This window comes from Chelonoidis abingdonii, chromosome 1 (genome assembly GCF_003597395.2).
Source record: "Chelonoidis abingdonii isolate Lonesome George chromosome 1, CheloAbing_2.0, whole genome shotgun sequence".
Classification (NCBI taxonomy): Eukaryota; Metazoa; Chordata; order Testudines; family Testudinidae; genus Chelonoidis; species Chelonoidis abingdonii.
The window spans coordinates 251,175,164-251,190,776 of record NC_133769.1 but is presented as its reverse complement, the minus strand read 5'-3'; the positions used below and the strand labels follow the sequence as shown (position 1 = coordinate 251,190,776).

Here is a 15,613-nt window from a genome sequence, read left to right as displayed (position 1 = left end):
GCACTGCTGCGTGTCCCTCTCAAGCACATTCAGCTTCGTGCCAGGGGCAATCTGCCCGTAAGTATCGAAGTTCCTGTGGCTGGAGCAGAGCTATGACTGCACAGCCTCCTCTCCCCACAGACCCAGCAGAACCACCAACTCTGGTATACAAAGTGCATTTGTGTGGGGAGCTGCCATGGGAAGCTGCTATGTGAGCTGTCCACGCTGAGAAAACAGGAGGTGGAATTTCAAACATTCCCGGGGCTTTAAATGGGGGAGGGTCGCATGCCTGTGTACCTGGCTGCAGGGCAGCAGAATTCAAAGTGGTGACCAGAGCGGTCATGATGGGCATTGTGGGACACCTCCTAGAGGCCATTTAGGGTGCCGTAAGCAACACAGTGTCTACACCGGCACTGCCTCATTCTAACTTCATCGCAAAAACCTGTATGGCCCTCGTCCGGGTGGTTTTATTATGTTGGCTTAGCAAGAGAGTTAAATCAGCGGGAGGAGCATTGCAGCGTATACACCTCCACTATTTTGTCAAGAAACTGTAGGGTAGACATGGCCTCAGTTTGCAGCCAGATTTTGCTGAACCTGGCACTTCAGTTTGAATCTCTACCACAGAGAAAGAAGCTTTGAATAAGTAGCAGTAAATCCAGAAAAAACAGCAACAGGGTTAATTAGACTCTGGGATAGTAGGAGTTCCCCTTTACAGTCCAACTTTCCACTACTGCAGTTGGAAGAAGCATCAGCTTTCCCAACCTTATAAAGAGCATGGATTAACCTGGAAGCTGAAACCAAGGTATTTCTCCAGCAATCAGATGCTCTTTGTTCTGTAGCTGCAGTGGTAAACTGCTAGTTGTGCCATTAGCTGTAAGTCTTTTAGAAGGGTGGCTAGGTTGTGTACTCCTTTTGGATATGGTGTTCCTTTGCCTGCTGTGTGATCTCGTGAAACATACACCCTGTTATCCATTTAAGAATTAGGTTTTTCAGCCACCTCATGAGATTAGGCACAAGTACAAGGAGGTGGTTTGAGATGATTACATACGTTTCCTTTATATATTGACATTCTGGGGACCACCCACATCACAGAATGCATTTAAATTGTTCACCAAACTTCCTTTTGGAGTCAAGACTAAATTACAGATTCACTTTTCCCAGACTACAAGAAAAATTTTCTACTTTTCCCATGACTATTATTAGACACTTTTTTTTAAAGAGTAGGATCCCTTCACTGGAGACCTTTCAAATAGTGGGGAAAGTCTTCACACCTCCTAAATTCCTTTAACTGCTAGTTATTTAACTCTAGGTTGCAATAAAATTCTAAGAGGTTGAAAATAAGCTCCTTTTTTTGCAACAAATTTAAATATTTTGGTGGTGGTTTGGGGAAAAGGGGCAAAATCCCCATTAGAAAAGGTGAGTTCTTGTCTATTTTCAAATGATACAGACAAATTCTTCTGAGCATTGTAGCATTATAGTATTGTTTTAATTGTTTTGATCGATAAGTCAGCATTGCTTCAAGCCTGTAATTGAGCAAAAAAATGGCCTTTCGGAAACATGAGGTCAGTCTTATTTGATGTCACAACACTGCCAGTGTAAATATCTACTAGAAAGCTCTTTGTAAGTTCTAACCCTAACGGAGTAATCTTTTCCTCGGTTGGGGAATGCACACCTGTCAGCATCAAAAATGTTCATTTATAGCATTTAAAATCTGTCATGTAATGCTTCTAATTACCGCAATCTTCTCAAAATCTATTGCTACTGTAGTAATCAGTTGGTTTCCTCAAGTATTAATAGTCAGCAACGAGTTAACAAGCTAGTTAGCAACAAATGTAATACGTCATGTCTAATTATTTGGGTAATTAAAATATACTTTTTCTATTATTTTTTCTCCAGAATGCTAGAAGATGACCTCAAGTTAAGTAGTGATGAAGAAGAGAATGATCAGGTATGAGCTACTGAATTGAAATGTAATCTGTAAAATGTTTAATACCAAGACTGATTGATTCAAGTAATATTATGCTATTACTTTTTAAAATATGTGTAGAGGTTATCAAAATAATCTAAAGTACTGTAAATGGAATACCAGATGTGCTTGTTTCATGCCAGATTGTTTGTTTTAACTACTGTATTTAGTGGAAATGTGCTACACTGCTCTTGATTTATTAGCTTGATTTAATGCGGAAATATTTTTGGATGCCTGTTTTTCAAATAAAAAAGAATTCTGTATTAAAGACTCAGGTCAAAATCTTCAAACCTGGGTGTCCGAAGTAAGGGTCCTAAATCTATATCTAGCACCAAAAATTAAAATGGTCTGATTTTCCAAAGGTGCTCAGCTCCTTCATCTGCCATTGCAGTCAATGAGATTTGCAGGTGCCCAGTACTTCTAGAACCCTGGCCACTTACGTGTTGGTACCTGAATTTAGGTGCATAACTTTAGGTGCCCAGGTGTGAAAAGGTTGATCTCATTGCTTTTAATTTCTCATTAGTTTAGCTACATCTACACTTGGAGCTAGGAGTGTGATTCCCAGTTCATACAGACATAGTCATGCTAACTCTTATTGAGCGAGAACAGTGGTTTTCAACCTATCATCTGCAGACACCCTAGGGTCCATAGACTATGTCTAAGATTTCCAAAGGGGTCTGCACTTCCATTTGAAATTTTTTAGGGGTCTGCACATGGAAAAGGTTGAAAACCACTGAGATGGAGCATTTTTTCTGAACATCCGGTCTATGGACCAGCGCCAGTTCCTGAGATCTCCCTGACACAGTTTAGAAAGGCAGCAAGCCAATCCTGGTATCAAAAAGGTTGAGAAACACTGAGCTAGAGCGCTAAAAATAGTAGTGTAGCCACAATAGCACAGACAGCAGTGAGCAGCAGCATGAACTAGCCACCCAGAATACAAACCTGCCTGGACCCCATGGATATGTACTTGGGACAGCTAGCCCATGCTGCCGCTGCCCATGCTACTGCAGACGCACAACTGTTTTTAGTGCACATGTTGAATGAGAGTGAGTGGAGTATGTTGATGCAACTCAAAATCACACCCCTACCTCATAGTGTAGACATAGCCTAAGTGTCTGTATTTTAAAACATGCTGCAAACTATAAACAAGCCACACCCTTTTGATATTTATATTAGATAAACTAATATTTCACCAATTTTGAATAAAACAGCTACGTGTTAAGAAGATTCAGCTCATGGATTAAAGTTGTTTACCGTATTTATACAATTTCTTTTTGTTTAATGTGTTTCATACAAGGGATCCCGAAACACATCCAAGTTAATTACTTTTCTTGCATGTCTAGGCAGTTTAATGTACAGTATGTAGACAGATTAGGGCAAGGTGAAATAAGGGACAAAGAGGATGTTTTAGGAACAGTAATTGAGTGCAAGGAATTGTTGCGTTCAAGGAGTAGGATTTATGTGTTTTAGGAGAAAAAGTTAGGGTTTCGGAGTCACAGTAAACCATTGAGTTGAAGAAGTCTCAATTAAGGATGGGATTTGGAGTCATGGAAACATGGGACAGGGTAGCTGTTTCTGCAAATGGTAGAAAATAGGCATATGGATCTATATCTCCCATGGCAAATGGAGATAGGGATAAGAAGGTGTATGCTAGTCAAGGAATGCAGGGTATAAGAACATAATACATTTTTTGGGGGGGGAGGGTGGGAATTGTTGTTAATTCCTGGCTACTTCCACAGACCTAGCATCTTTTTCTCCCCGTGGCACAACATCTTCAAGCTAATAATACTTTTCCTATGGCTTAGCAACTGGTATTGTGAACATTAGCTTCTGGAATACTAAGTACCGTGCAATGGAATATTACAATATCGCCTTTTTGTTTTGTATGATCTATTTCTCTGCTTACACCACCTAATATCATACTTACCTTTTTACTTTTTAGTGTGCAGTGCATTAATGGTTTCAATGACTTTTATTCTGTTGCCCCTTTTTCCTTATCAGTGTGCTGGAAGATAGCTCCATTTAGCACATCTTCCTTGGACTGGTTCCTCTCTCTCAGACTAATTATTTTATATTTTAGACATTGACCCCCTTTTGCCGTCTGCAGGACCAATCAGCTAAATTATTGATAGCCTATAGAATCTGTTTGGATCATTATTCCTAAATATTTACTCTCCTTTTCATTTTAATTATCTCAGAAATCCTGGAGATCTTGACCCCAGTCCTGGGCTGCCTCCAAGCTGTGCTTAATGCCACTTTTGTCCTCTTTCCCACCAGTCCCAGGGGTGGCCAGGAAGTACGGTGTTCCTCAGTGTAAATTAGAGCATCTTCAAGGGTGTTCTGACTTATATCATCTCCGTATGGCCTCCAGGGGCCATTTGGGAATGGAGGAACATTGGACAAGTGTGGAAGTGTAGAAGTTCCTTGACCTTGTCCCATTCCCCTGGATATATATTCTATATCGGGTCAGGAGAAGTACCCTCTATGGTGGTTCTTTGCCACCCAAGAATTTCTCTGTCACTAGATAGATAAGACAGCATTATGGCTGCTTTGTGCCACCAAAGAGGTATAAATCAACTGAAGCAGGGCTGAGGAGTTAGTCCCCTATTTTGAATGCTTTCAGTTAAATCATTGTATATGTTATGAACAACTGATTTCCTAAAACTGTTCCCAGTGGCAATTTGGTCTTGTGGTTAAGACACTGGTCTGAAACTGAGGAGATTGAGTTCACTTCCTGGCTTTACCAAAGACTGTCTGGGTGATCTTGAGCAAGTTGCTGAATCTCTCTGTATCTTGGTTCCTCATCTGCAAAATGGAAATAATCACACTTCTTTACTCCCGTGGATTGACCATCTTGTATACTTAGATCATAAGATCCTCCGGAAATGGGCTCTTTTTTGTTGTGTATTTATACAGTGCCTAGCAATATGGGACCCTGAGCTCTGAGGGGGCCTTGAGGCACTACCATAATGCAAATAATCCTTAGTAATTTCCCTTGTTGATGAGAAAAGTAGTAAATGTTCATCTGATTAGCAAGAGATGTGCCTAAATGGGAGTAATCACTCTCCAGCCAGATTGACAATTTACAACTACCTTTCTCCATCTGAACTTTATGGCGTGGTTCCACACCAATGGAGCTGACATTTATCCCCTGCTGTTTACCAGGCTTTTACCCAGAAGCCTATTTTACTTCCTATTCCGTGACTGTTACCTTGCCCATTAATCTCAGATTTGAGTCAGAGGAACAGGAAGGAATAGGGATCAAGAAAAATATATAAATGAATTTCAGTTTTTTATATAACTAATTGCTCTTATCCCTCAGAATAATTATAACCATTCAGTTAATTGAGGGGAAATTTTACAAGAACTAGAAAGCTTTTTTTGCCATTACTTAAATCATGAAAAGATTTTTTTAACAAGAATTCAAAATTTGAAGGGAGATTTTGTATTTGATTTTGAAATATCCAAGAAGCCAATGAAAAATGCTGAGGTTATACAGGTGAGGAGAGGAGCTGATACATGTCAACACTGATGTTTGGAGAACTGTGACAAAGCAAGAGAATGTGAATGATGGTGATATAGAGGTCAAGATGGGAAATGGATACGTGAATAAGAGCTTCAGTAGAGTGACCAAGGCCTTGTAGAATGAGGACTGTGTTCCAGGGGTTATAATAGGCAAGATTCACAGACTTGGGAGCTATGGGGAGGCAAAAGAGGATGGCATTGAACTGAGTGTGTGTGTGTAAGCGAGCCTACAGTAATTACATTATCCACACATATTAGACAGTCAATTTTAATTACATAAATGTATTTTCCTCCTTTAATGAGCATAGTTTATCCATTTAAACTGATCGTTTTAATTTTACAGGCAGTGATCATAGGAACTGATATGTAGAAAGAAAATTTCCAGTTGGCATATTTTATTTCACACACATTGAAGAAAATTTACCTTTTAATCCCCAATCAATATCTAAAGAGCACACAATTAACAGATAGCTCGGTCGTTAACATAAATCTACAAGTTAAAGAGTCACTTCCTTTTGATTTATAATGCATAGAGTAATAATTTTGTCATCATCTCAGAAAGTGTCTGATGCTTTGTAGCATGAAGATGTCAAAACTGTACTTAAGAGTGTTCAAAGTACTGAACTGTCGTGGTTATTGCCTCTTGGTTCCCTGAAGTGTGGAATGGCACATGAAACATTCCCATTAGAATACTCTGCTCTTCATTGTAGAGGTCACTGGATAACTTAAATCAGTCTTGGGTGTAATATTAAAAGGAGATTGCCAATTGTAATGTGAACAATTCATTTTTTCTTCTTTGTCCTTTTACAATATGAAAATTTCCTAACAGAAAGCAGAGCCTTTAAGGGAAAAAAACACTCTGAATTTACTTCTGCAATTCATGTCAATCAATGGCCAAATAAATTAACTGACTGCTATACATACATGGAATAATAATCTAACATATTTTGCAACCCAAGTCTGTTTCCTTGAATGCATTTTTCTTCTCAGGATCAGGTTGGTTGCCGCTGAAGTTTTGTGGCTGTGAAAATTTATTACCCACAGAGTCAATCTACATTCAGGCTGCCAAGTCTGAATAAATAGAGTCATTGTGTTTGTCTGGAATATGTAACCAAAGTTCAACCAGTCAGCTTGACTTTCACATCCCAAGGGATTCATAAAAGCCAACACCCTGGTATGTGCTCTTGATTCCTGCCAAAATTTTGTAAAATTGTATAAACAGTAGTTGAAGAAGCAATCAAAACTTGATCTGAGAAACGTGGCTCCAGACTCAAACTCCTGGTGTACTTGAAGAAAAGAACTGAGTTTTAATACTTTGATTAATAAAGATATGGACATCTCTTAGCAAGAGCAGGTAAATATGTTATGAAGATTAAAGAGCTATAAACAGGGTACATAGGAAATCAATGAATAATTATCTCAAACACTGCTTAATACATTCATTTTATCTGTGTAAGTTACACAAAAGGAAAAATTGAACAGCTTTTACATGTAAATAGCTGCCTTCTTCAGGCACTGATAGAAATAGACAAAACACTGCAGGATCACACTATTAGACTAATACATATGTAAGTTTTCTTCCATCTAAAATATAGCATTAAACGCTATTGATGCTTAGCTTTAATATAATCCAAAATGAATAAGCTGCTGTCAGGATTCTCAGTACCTCAGGAATTTAGGCACAAGTTGAAAACCAGCAGCTCTTTCCCATCCTTGTGAATGAAGCAATAGTACATTAGTCCAGTCACTCAATCACAATCAATACAACTATATATCCCCCAGCAGAAAATAATTTGTTTTTAGAAGTCCTCAAGTTGTGCTTAGTGAATATGTTTTACTACAACCTACATTATCAGACAATACTATGTCTTGCATTTCTGGACATGTACTCACAATCAATACAAAGTTAAAATCTGTAATGAAAAGAAAGGCCATGCACATAAGCTTCTCCAAAGTTGGATCATTTTTAACAAAGCTAAATAAATCCAAGTAAATACAGCCTCTACATCTGAATTTAAAAGACCCAGGTAATTTGAAACAGTTAGTTACTTATTTCAATCTATAATTAGTTCCAAAACTGGGAGCAAAATGGCTACCTGCTTTTTTGCCATAAGATCTTAGATGATATTATGGGGCTTTATGAAGTCTAATATCAGCCAATCACAGAGAAGAGCCAGGTGCGTGAAGAGAAAATAGATCCATTAAGTAAATTGGAACAGGGCCATGCAATCTGTTAGTCGTCAAAACTATTTTTAGTCAGGTATCTTGCATAACAGGATGCTAATTGCATTTGCATATGCCATGGCCTGAGAATGTACATACATCTGGTCATTTCAGCATAGTACCCATCTCTTCGTTGGTGCTGTACTTGGTGCCTACTCAGGAATGACAATGAGCAGAGAGTTGAGAACAGTCAGACCTAAAAAAACCACAGAGCAAACATCTTTTCATTATCAAACCTGGGTTTAAGGTTTGGAAACAAGTGATGGACAATCTTCAAAGTGTTTGGAGGTTTAGCGTCTGATTCTGAACCACCAATATTAATGGGAGTTTTGCCATTTATTTCAATGCAGGTAGGATTTCTTAAAAAAAAGTCCAAAAGCTTAATCAAAATCTATCTTTTTCAACTCCAAGATGTTCTGGGAAACTTGTAAAAAAACCCTTTCCTTTGAGAACAATCTGTTCGTGATCATTCTGCATAGTGCAAAAAACCTATCTCATGGTATTTTGGCACTTTGGCTTCTGGTCCTGACCTGAACCAAGCAGAGCAGAGATGAGCAAAAATGAAAATAAAAAATGTTTGGTTTGAGGGATGGGTGAAGCCCTTCCTTAATCTGGACTGGTTTGCTCATCCCTCTGTTCTGTAAATAATGTGACTATATTTCTTGATTGGAAAAAATCATCCTCATTATTAATATGAACTTCACTTACCCAGGGTAAGTCCATTATTATCTGCATATTAAAGGAATGTTCCTTTTGGCATCAAACCAAACTAAAATCTGGAACAAGATTTAAGTTAGTCAATGGAGCCAATTTTCAGCAATGCTGTGGTTTGCCTGTACTGATTTTAAAAGCTTTGTGACAGCTCCATTTGCACTTTAGCAAGGAATGACAAGAAGACCAAGATTGCCTGACTGAAACTGACAGAGAAAACAACATAAGAGGGCAGTCTGATCCTGCCAAACTTGGCTTACATCAGGGCTGCCTTACAAAATCAGATTCAGTGTATGGAAGGCAGGATCAAGCTTTAAATCTGAATACTGTTGCCATGACTCACAGTGATAACATAAATTAAACATTGGTCTAAATCACAGACTTCTCCAAAGTTTGATGAGGTTCACAATACATCGTGTTCTGATTTGGGTTCTTCTCTAGTAGCAAAAATAGACTATAAAGTAAACTAATACAAACACATCTTTCTTTGCTCTCTATACTGCTGCTAAATAAAGTAGTTTCTTTACAACTTCTCGAAATTCTGTCTATTCCCACCATCACAACTGTTGTCCAAGCCTGAGGATTTCTCACCTTGACTACTGCAACCTCCTCATCTCTGGCTTCCTAAAACCTGGCCTTGTTTTCTTCAGTATACCAAAAACTCTTCCACTGATATTATCTGTATTGCCTGCTATCTGACCATGTCCAGCCCCAGTTACTAAGGGTCTGATCCAAAAGCCAATGAAGTCACTTCAACCACTCCTGCTGACTTTAAAAGGCTTTGGATCAAACACTAAACCCTTTCACTTGTTTTCCCTTGCTTTCCATGTCAAAATTAAATCAAAGCCCTTCACAAATTAGCCCCCATACCTCCCATTTCACTTTCATCTCCACTAAAACTGTGCAATCAACCGCTGCCTCCCATGTCCTTCTTCCCCTTCATTTCCATTCCTTCTTCCATGTGAACATCTATACATGCAACCCATGTCATGCTTCCATCTTCTGCTCTCTTCCTTACAACACACTTCTTCTATGAAGACCATAAATACTAGTTCTCCTGCCAAAGAACTGTTAACAAGCAATAATAAATCATTATAATTAAATAACTTTTAAAAAAAATTATGGTACTCACAAGGCATGAGCTAACTCCACCACTCAATTGCTTGCATGCTGCTACATTCCATCTACCATCCCTTATCTGTCTATGTCTGCTTAGTGTAAGTCAGTGTTTCCTGTGCTGGAGGAGTGAGCTCTCCCTCCAGAGGCAACAGATTAGTCAGGAAAAGGCATGAGGCAAAGAAGATGAGTGTTGCTGAGCAAAGCTGCAGAACCCCAGATCTGCCCCTCCTGCTCACTGCAAAAGTGCTGCCATGTCTGCAGATAACATAGCAGGCAGCTCCTTGAAAGCCATTCGTCTTCCTTCTCTCCCCTGCGCCCAGTATCTCTCTACAGGAGCTATCTGTGGGAGCAGCCTACATATACAAGGGGAAAGGCTCCAGGTGCAGCCAAGCTACGCTTCTCTGCTCCTATGTATTTAACGCAGGCTTGGTGTGGTACCAGGATGCCCCTCCTCAGCACGAGTGGAAGTCTGAGGAGGAAGAAGATCAGAGGTACCAGAAGGGTTGACAGCAGGGAACAGGGACAGAGTCAGCTAAATATATGTCAAAGAGCAAACAGAATATGAAAGAAAAAAGACAAGGCAAAGAGAAAAGACAAGAAAAAGAACAAACAGAAATGACGGAAGAAAGGAGTCACAGTAACAACTGCTTTAGGACATTGCAAAGGGACCTGGAGAAGGGTCCACCTGCCAGATCATCAAAAGAAGTTTGAGAACCTCTACTGTAAACTCTCCAGGGCAAGGACCTTGGGTGAAATCGTGCACCCATTGAGGTCAATGGAAGTTTTGCAATTGACTTCAGTGAAGCCAGGATTTCATCTCTTGTCTTCTCTCTTGCCTCCTGACAGTTTGGGCAGTGACTGAAAAAAATACTTTGATACTTACAAAATATCACGAACAGTGATGGCAGTGGGCAGGGACAAAGTTAAGAACACTTGGGGTATCTAGATCTGCATTTCCATATTTTCATGAGTTTGGCTTTTTGGAATAGTCCAGCTTTAACTTAAATTCTCAGGTTTGCTAATGATTTGTGTAAACTATGGCATTCTGTTGAAGTCTGGGGTAGTTTCCCCTGACATGTTCACAATTTCAGTGCCATGTTCACTGATATTTTTTTTTTTTGTCTTGGATTAAGAGAATCCTCCTTTGAAAGAAGACTTTTTCTTTTTGCAAGGTAATTGCTACTTCCCTGAACTGATAGAGAATTTTCCCGAGTGTCACCAGGCATTAGTAATTTTATTAATATAAGATAGAACAAACTTTAATATTTTTTGATGTAGAAAAGTAGGAGCAAAATTAACTTGTCTCAGTTGGAATGCTACATGTATATACAAAGAATTTGGCCATAGATCTTTATGGAGTTCTAAAGGCAGAATAGAAAAATAGAAAAATCAACATTTGCCAGTATATAAACTTTGCTAAATGGCTAGTAATATGTATGCAGCAAATTTGGCATTACAAATATTAACTAGTTATCACAATACCCCTGAGAGGTACTTAGCTATTATTATCATCATCATCTCTATGATATTGATGAGGAGACTAAAACAGACAGATTAAGTGACTTGTTCAAGGCCATATGATGAGACAGTCTGGACTAGAACCCAGATCTTTTAATTCTTAATTCAGACTCACATCTCTAGACTACACTGTCCCTTAAGATGAAGAAGGATTAAGAGACAGTGAAGGAGAAAATGAACAACAGACTCTAGAAATATACTGATTAAAAAGCCCAAGGTAGCAAACAAATATTTGGGAGTTGAAAGCCTCCCACTCCCCCCAAAAAATCACAAAATTAAGAAAGATTTTTATGATTTCTTGAAACGTGGCTCTAGTAGGGACAACACAAAATTAGAAAATTGAGTAACATTTTAGCTTGTGAGCCTTAAATAACATTGACTGGATAATGAAACCACCACCAACACATAGCTATTGCAGTTTAGAGAAGAAACACTCAAACTATGTAGTCTACAAATTATTTTTAAAACTCTTAGAAAAAAACGGATTGGAAAAATAATCCTCAGAATAACATTAAGAGCCCAGAATATAACAAGATAAAGTGTGTTGAAATAATATACAGTAAATCTGCTGAACATGAACTCCCAGTGCACTCCTGGGCCAAAACGAATAATGCAATTCTTGGTTATATAAACAGAAGAATATCAAGTAGGAGTAGGAAGGTTGTATTACCTCTGTATTTGGTTCTGGTGTGATCACTGCTGGAATAGTATGCCCAGTCCACATATCCACACTTCAAGAAGGATGTTGATAAACTGGAGAGGGTTCAGAGAAGGGCTTGAGAATGATTAAAGGATTGGAAAACATGCCTTGTTGTGATAAACTTAAGAGATATGTAGTTTATCAAAAAGAAGTTTAAGGGATGGCTTAATCACAGTCTGTAAGTAGCTACATGGGGATCAGAAATGTGATAAAATATGGCTTCTGAGTCTAGCAGACAAAGGTGTAACTTCCAATGGCTGGAAACTGAAGCTAGACAAATTTGGACTAGAAACAATGTGCAAATTTTTAACAGTGAGGGTAATTAAACATTTGGGGCAATTTATCAAGAGTTATGGTGTATTCTGCATGACTGATCATTTTGAAATCAAGATTGGATGTTTTTCTAAAAGATATGCTCTATTTCAGCCATAGTTATTGAACTAGAAGCAGGAATTGAATCAGGGAAGCCTATGGTCTGTGTTATACAGGAAGTCAGAGTGGATGATCACAGTTGACCCTTCTGGCCTTATAGATCAGAAAAAATGTGTTTCTGATCTTAAAAATAAAAAGAGAGAAAATTAAAGAAAGATGAAAGCCCGCCCACTGCCTAAATACAGGCAGTGCAAAAAAAGGTAAAGTCTGATTGACAGGCCTCATGTCTGTATATTCTAATAATGTTGGAATGCAGCTAACCTCATATCAGGTTTGACAGCTTTTAATAGAAGTTGAAATATAATTATCTGTGTCTGCTTCCTTTTGCCACAGATGCTAATTTAAATAACAAATGCCTTATCATGTAGTTCTTCCTGTATATCAGTGCCCTGAAGTGAAGGGGCAAAGACACACTCTGTAGTCCAAATAACTCTCCTTATAATCATAGCCTTTCTGATTACGAGGCTGAGGTGGAACCTATAAATAGAGGAACACAAACAAGCTGAACTGGAATATACCAAGTTCAGTTACTTCCATTATGTTAACTGAGTAAAGTTCAAGGAGGCAATGGACCAAATTCTTTTCTCACTTTCAATGGTACAACCCTAATGAAGTCTATGGAATTATACTGGCGTAACAGAGAGCATAATTTGGCACACTGCATTTAGCCTACTGTACTAATGGCCAGCAGCTAGTCCTCAGGAGGGTAAAAATTGACAGCAGAGTAACTGCATATACCAACCACACGCTAGCTGGATCTCACGTACCAAAGTGTGTGCTTTAGGCATAAGTGTGTACACTTCAGTGTGTGGCTTCTGTGTCTCAAAGACATTCTTACAGCCCATCAGAACATTTTTCAGTACCTTTAATTAGCCTGTTTTCCAAAAATCCTTGCAAACTCAGTGGTTTATGTAGCAACTCTGTTCCCAGTAAATAAAAAAATTAGAGATTTCTGGGCCCACTTTAACTCTCCAGGATGTCTGTCTCAACAGCTCCATTCGACTTGTTCTACTCACTGCTTCATGCCAATTACAATGAACTAGCTCGCTGCTCAGTCCCAATTACAATGAAGACATTTAATTTCCTCTTTGATTTCCCTACAACAACAGATTGCAACTTGTGGCACTTCGAGTAGTTTTGGTAGCTCATTTAATACACACTGAAACCTGGATATCTGCTGATTATGTTCCCAAGCACCAGCTTATTGCAATAAAGGATGAAGAGAAGAGATGCAATCTCCAGAGCATGAGAATCTGAAAATGATTACTGCTGGCAGAAATCTTGTTTTGTCTCATAGTCTTGGGGTACAGTTAAAATCTTTCATGAATGATTAATGAACTATAGTCAGATCAATAAAACTTTGTCCTGAATGTATCCATAACCTACTCAGGCAGGGGATGGAGGTGGCAGAACAGGCCTGGCCCTTGTAATTTGCAACAGTTGAAGTAGTGAAACTGAGTAATTCATCTAACGTACTGTTTTTTTCAACTTTCTTTACATGAGTCACCAAAATGATTTTTTTCTTTGCTGTTTCCTATCCAGCAGTAAAGTTTAAATTCAATGGGCCAAATGCTGAAACCCTTATTTACGTTGTGTCCCTTACTCTGTGGCTATGAGAGGAGTAAGATTTTACTCACTGTAAGTATGAGTATCTGAGTCTGGCCCATAATTTATTGTTTAATTATTTATCAACAGAAAAATTTGAATATTAAGCCAAAACACCCACTGTATTTTGTTATAGTGATAAATCATGAAGGTCTTCAAATTCTCTCAGTGAGAAACTTTAGTTTCTCAGTCTTTATTCTTTTAACCAATGCAATCACTTACTTCCAGGAATTATTTAACATATTCTCATCTTCTTTCTTGATGGATGATGAGTTGTCCTCAGTAAAGTTGTTAACGATGTAAAATGAAATGCAGATTAAATAGCACAATCAAAATCAAACTATTAAAAATAGTGGAGCAGGCAATAGGTGGTACTAAATATTACCCTTTTGCTTGTATCGTTAAGCCGATAATACTGGCATATTTAGAAGCATGATAAATCACAGAGCTGTTCTTATAGACTCATTGGTAGAATGTTGTACAGTCAAGCAACAAATGATTTGCCTTGTACAATTTCTTCTGCATCATACCAGTTTGACCCAGGTGAGAGGGGAAAATTTGTTAGAAGCTTCAAATGAAAAGCAAATTGAAATTTTCAATAATTGTATTCAAAGATATTTTCAAATGGTCATTGCAAACATTTATTTCTGCGAAAGGGGGCCCCAGCAATCTAAAATGGTCTGCAACTGCTCGCTTGCTGGAATACAGGAAGCTTTCCATGCCTTATTTTCCCTGCACTCTGAAGTCTCTCTCTAACTCTCAGTCTCAGAGGGAGTTATTCTCAGGTCACAGATCAGCATGGAGGCAGCAGCATCCTTAAAGAGGCTCAGACAGGAATGGAACCTGCAGGTCAGCAACGGTCCTCTCCTTTTTTTGGTTCTTTCTACCCTGCCTGCTTTCTGGACTCATTCTGTTCCTGAGAAAGGGCCAGGGCCGGCTCCAGGCACCAGCAAAACAAGCAGGTGCTTGGGGCGACACATTTCTAGGGGCGGCATTCGGGTGCTGGCCATCATAGGTGCCGACTCTGGGGCATGGGGAAAAAGTGCACCCACAGCCCCAGCTCGCTTCTGCTCCGCCTCTGCCTGCTCCCCTGAGCATGCCACCGCCGCTCCGCTCCTACTCCCCAGGCTTGCTGCACGCAAAAAAGCTGTTTTGCGCAGTAAGTCTGGGAGAGAGGAGAAGCCGAGCGGCGGGTGCTCGGAGGAGGTGGCGATGGTGGAGTGGAGGTGAGCTGGAGTGGTTCCTCTACCCCCCATTACTTCCTGCGCCCCCCTCCACCCTAGTTCACCTCCGCTCCGCCTGCTCCCTTGAACGCACCCCTGCTCTACTTCTCCGCCCTCCCTCACCTGAGAGGGAGGGGGGAGAAGCGGAGCGGTGGTGCACCCAGGGGGAGCAGGTGGAGCGGAGGTGAGCTAGGGTGGGAGGTCGCAGGGGGGCCCCTAGGAAGCAATGGGTGGGAGGGGAATGCGGCATGTCTGGGGGAGGAGGCGGGGCTGGGGATTTGGGGAAGGGGTTCAGAAGAGGTGGAGTTGGGGCGGGGCCGGGGGCAGGGGGGCATAAAAAAGGGAGGGTGGCCACAATTATTTTTGCTTGGGGCGGTAAAAATCCTAGAGCTGGCCCTGGAAAGAGCCACCACTTGGGATCACCTTTCCAAAGCTGGCAACAGGCAGATGGGCTGACCTCAGTAGGGTCCACGAGGGCCAGCCTGGAGGACTGGATGCAGGTACATTCAGGGAGCAGAAAATATGAGGCATTCAGATATCACCTTGATGAGCACAGTATAAGAACATAAACAATAGAATAAAGAGCCCCGTTGTCCAGCCTATCTTCATCCT

General features: G+C 39.9%; 1 protein-coding gene across 1 annotated transcript in view; it reads left to right on the top strand.

The window, feature by feature from the left end:
- Window positions 1-15,613, top strand: part of AFF3 (ALF transcription elongation factor 3) — a 492,261-nt gene that overhangs the window by 383,174 nt on the left and 93,474 nt on the right. Inside the window, exon 8 of the mRNA XM_032765391.2 lies at window positions 1,876-1,927. Within this exon, the coding sequence (XP_032621282.1) occupies window positions 1,876-1,927 (52 nt within the window). The remainder of the gene's footprint in view (window positions 1-1,875; window positions 1,928-15,613) is intronic.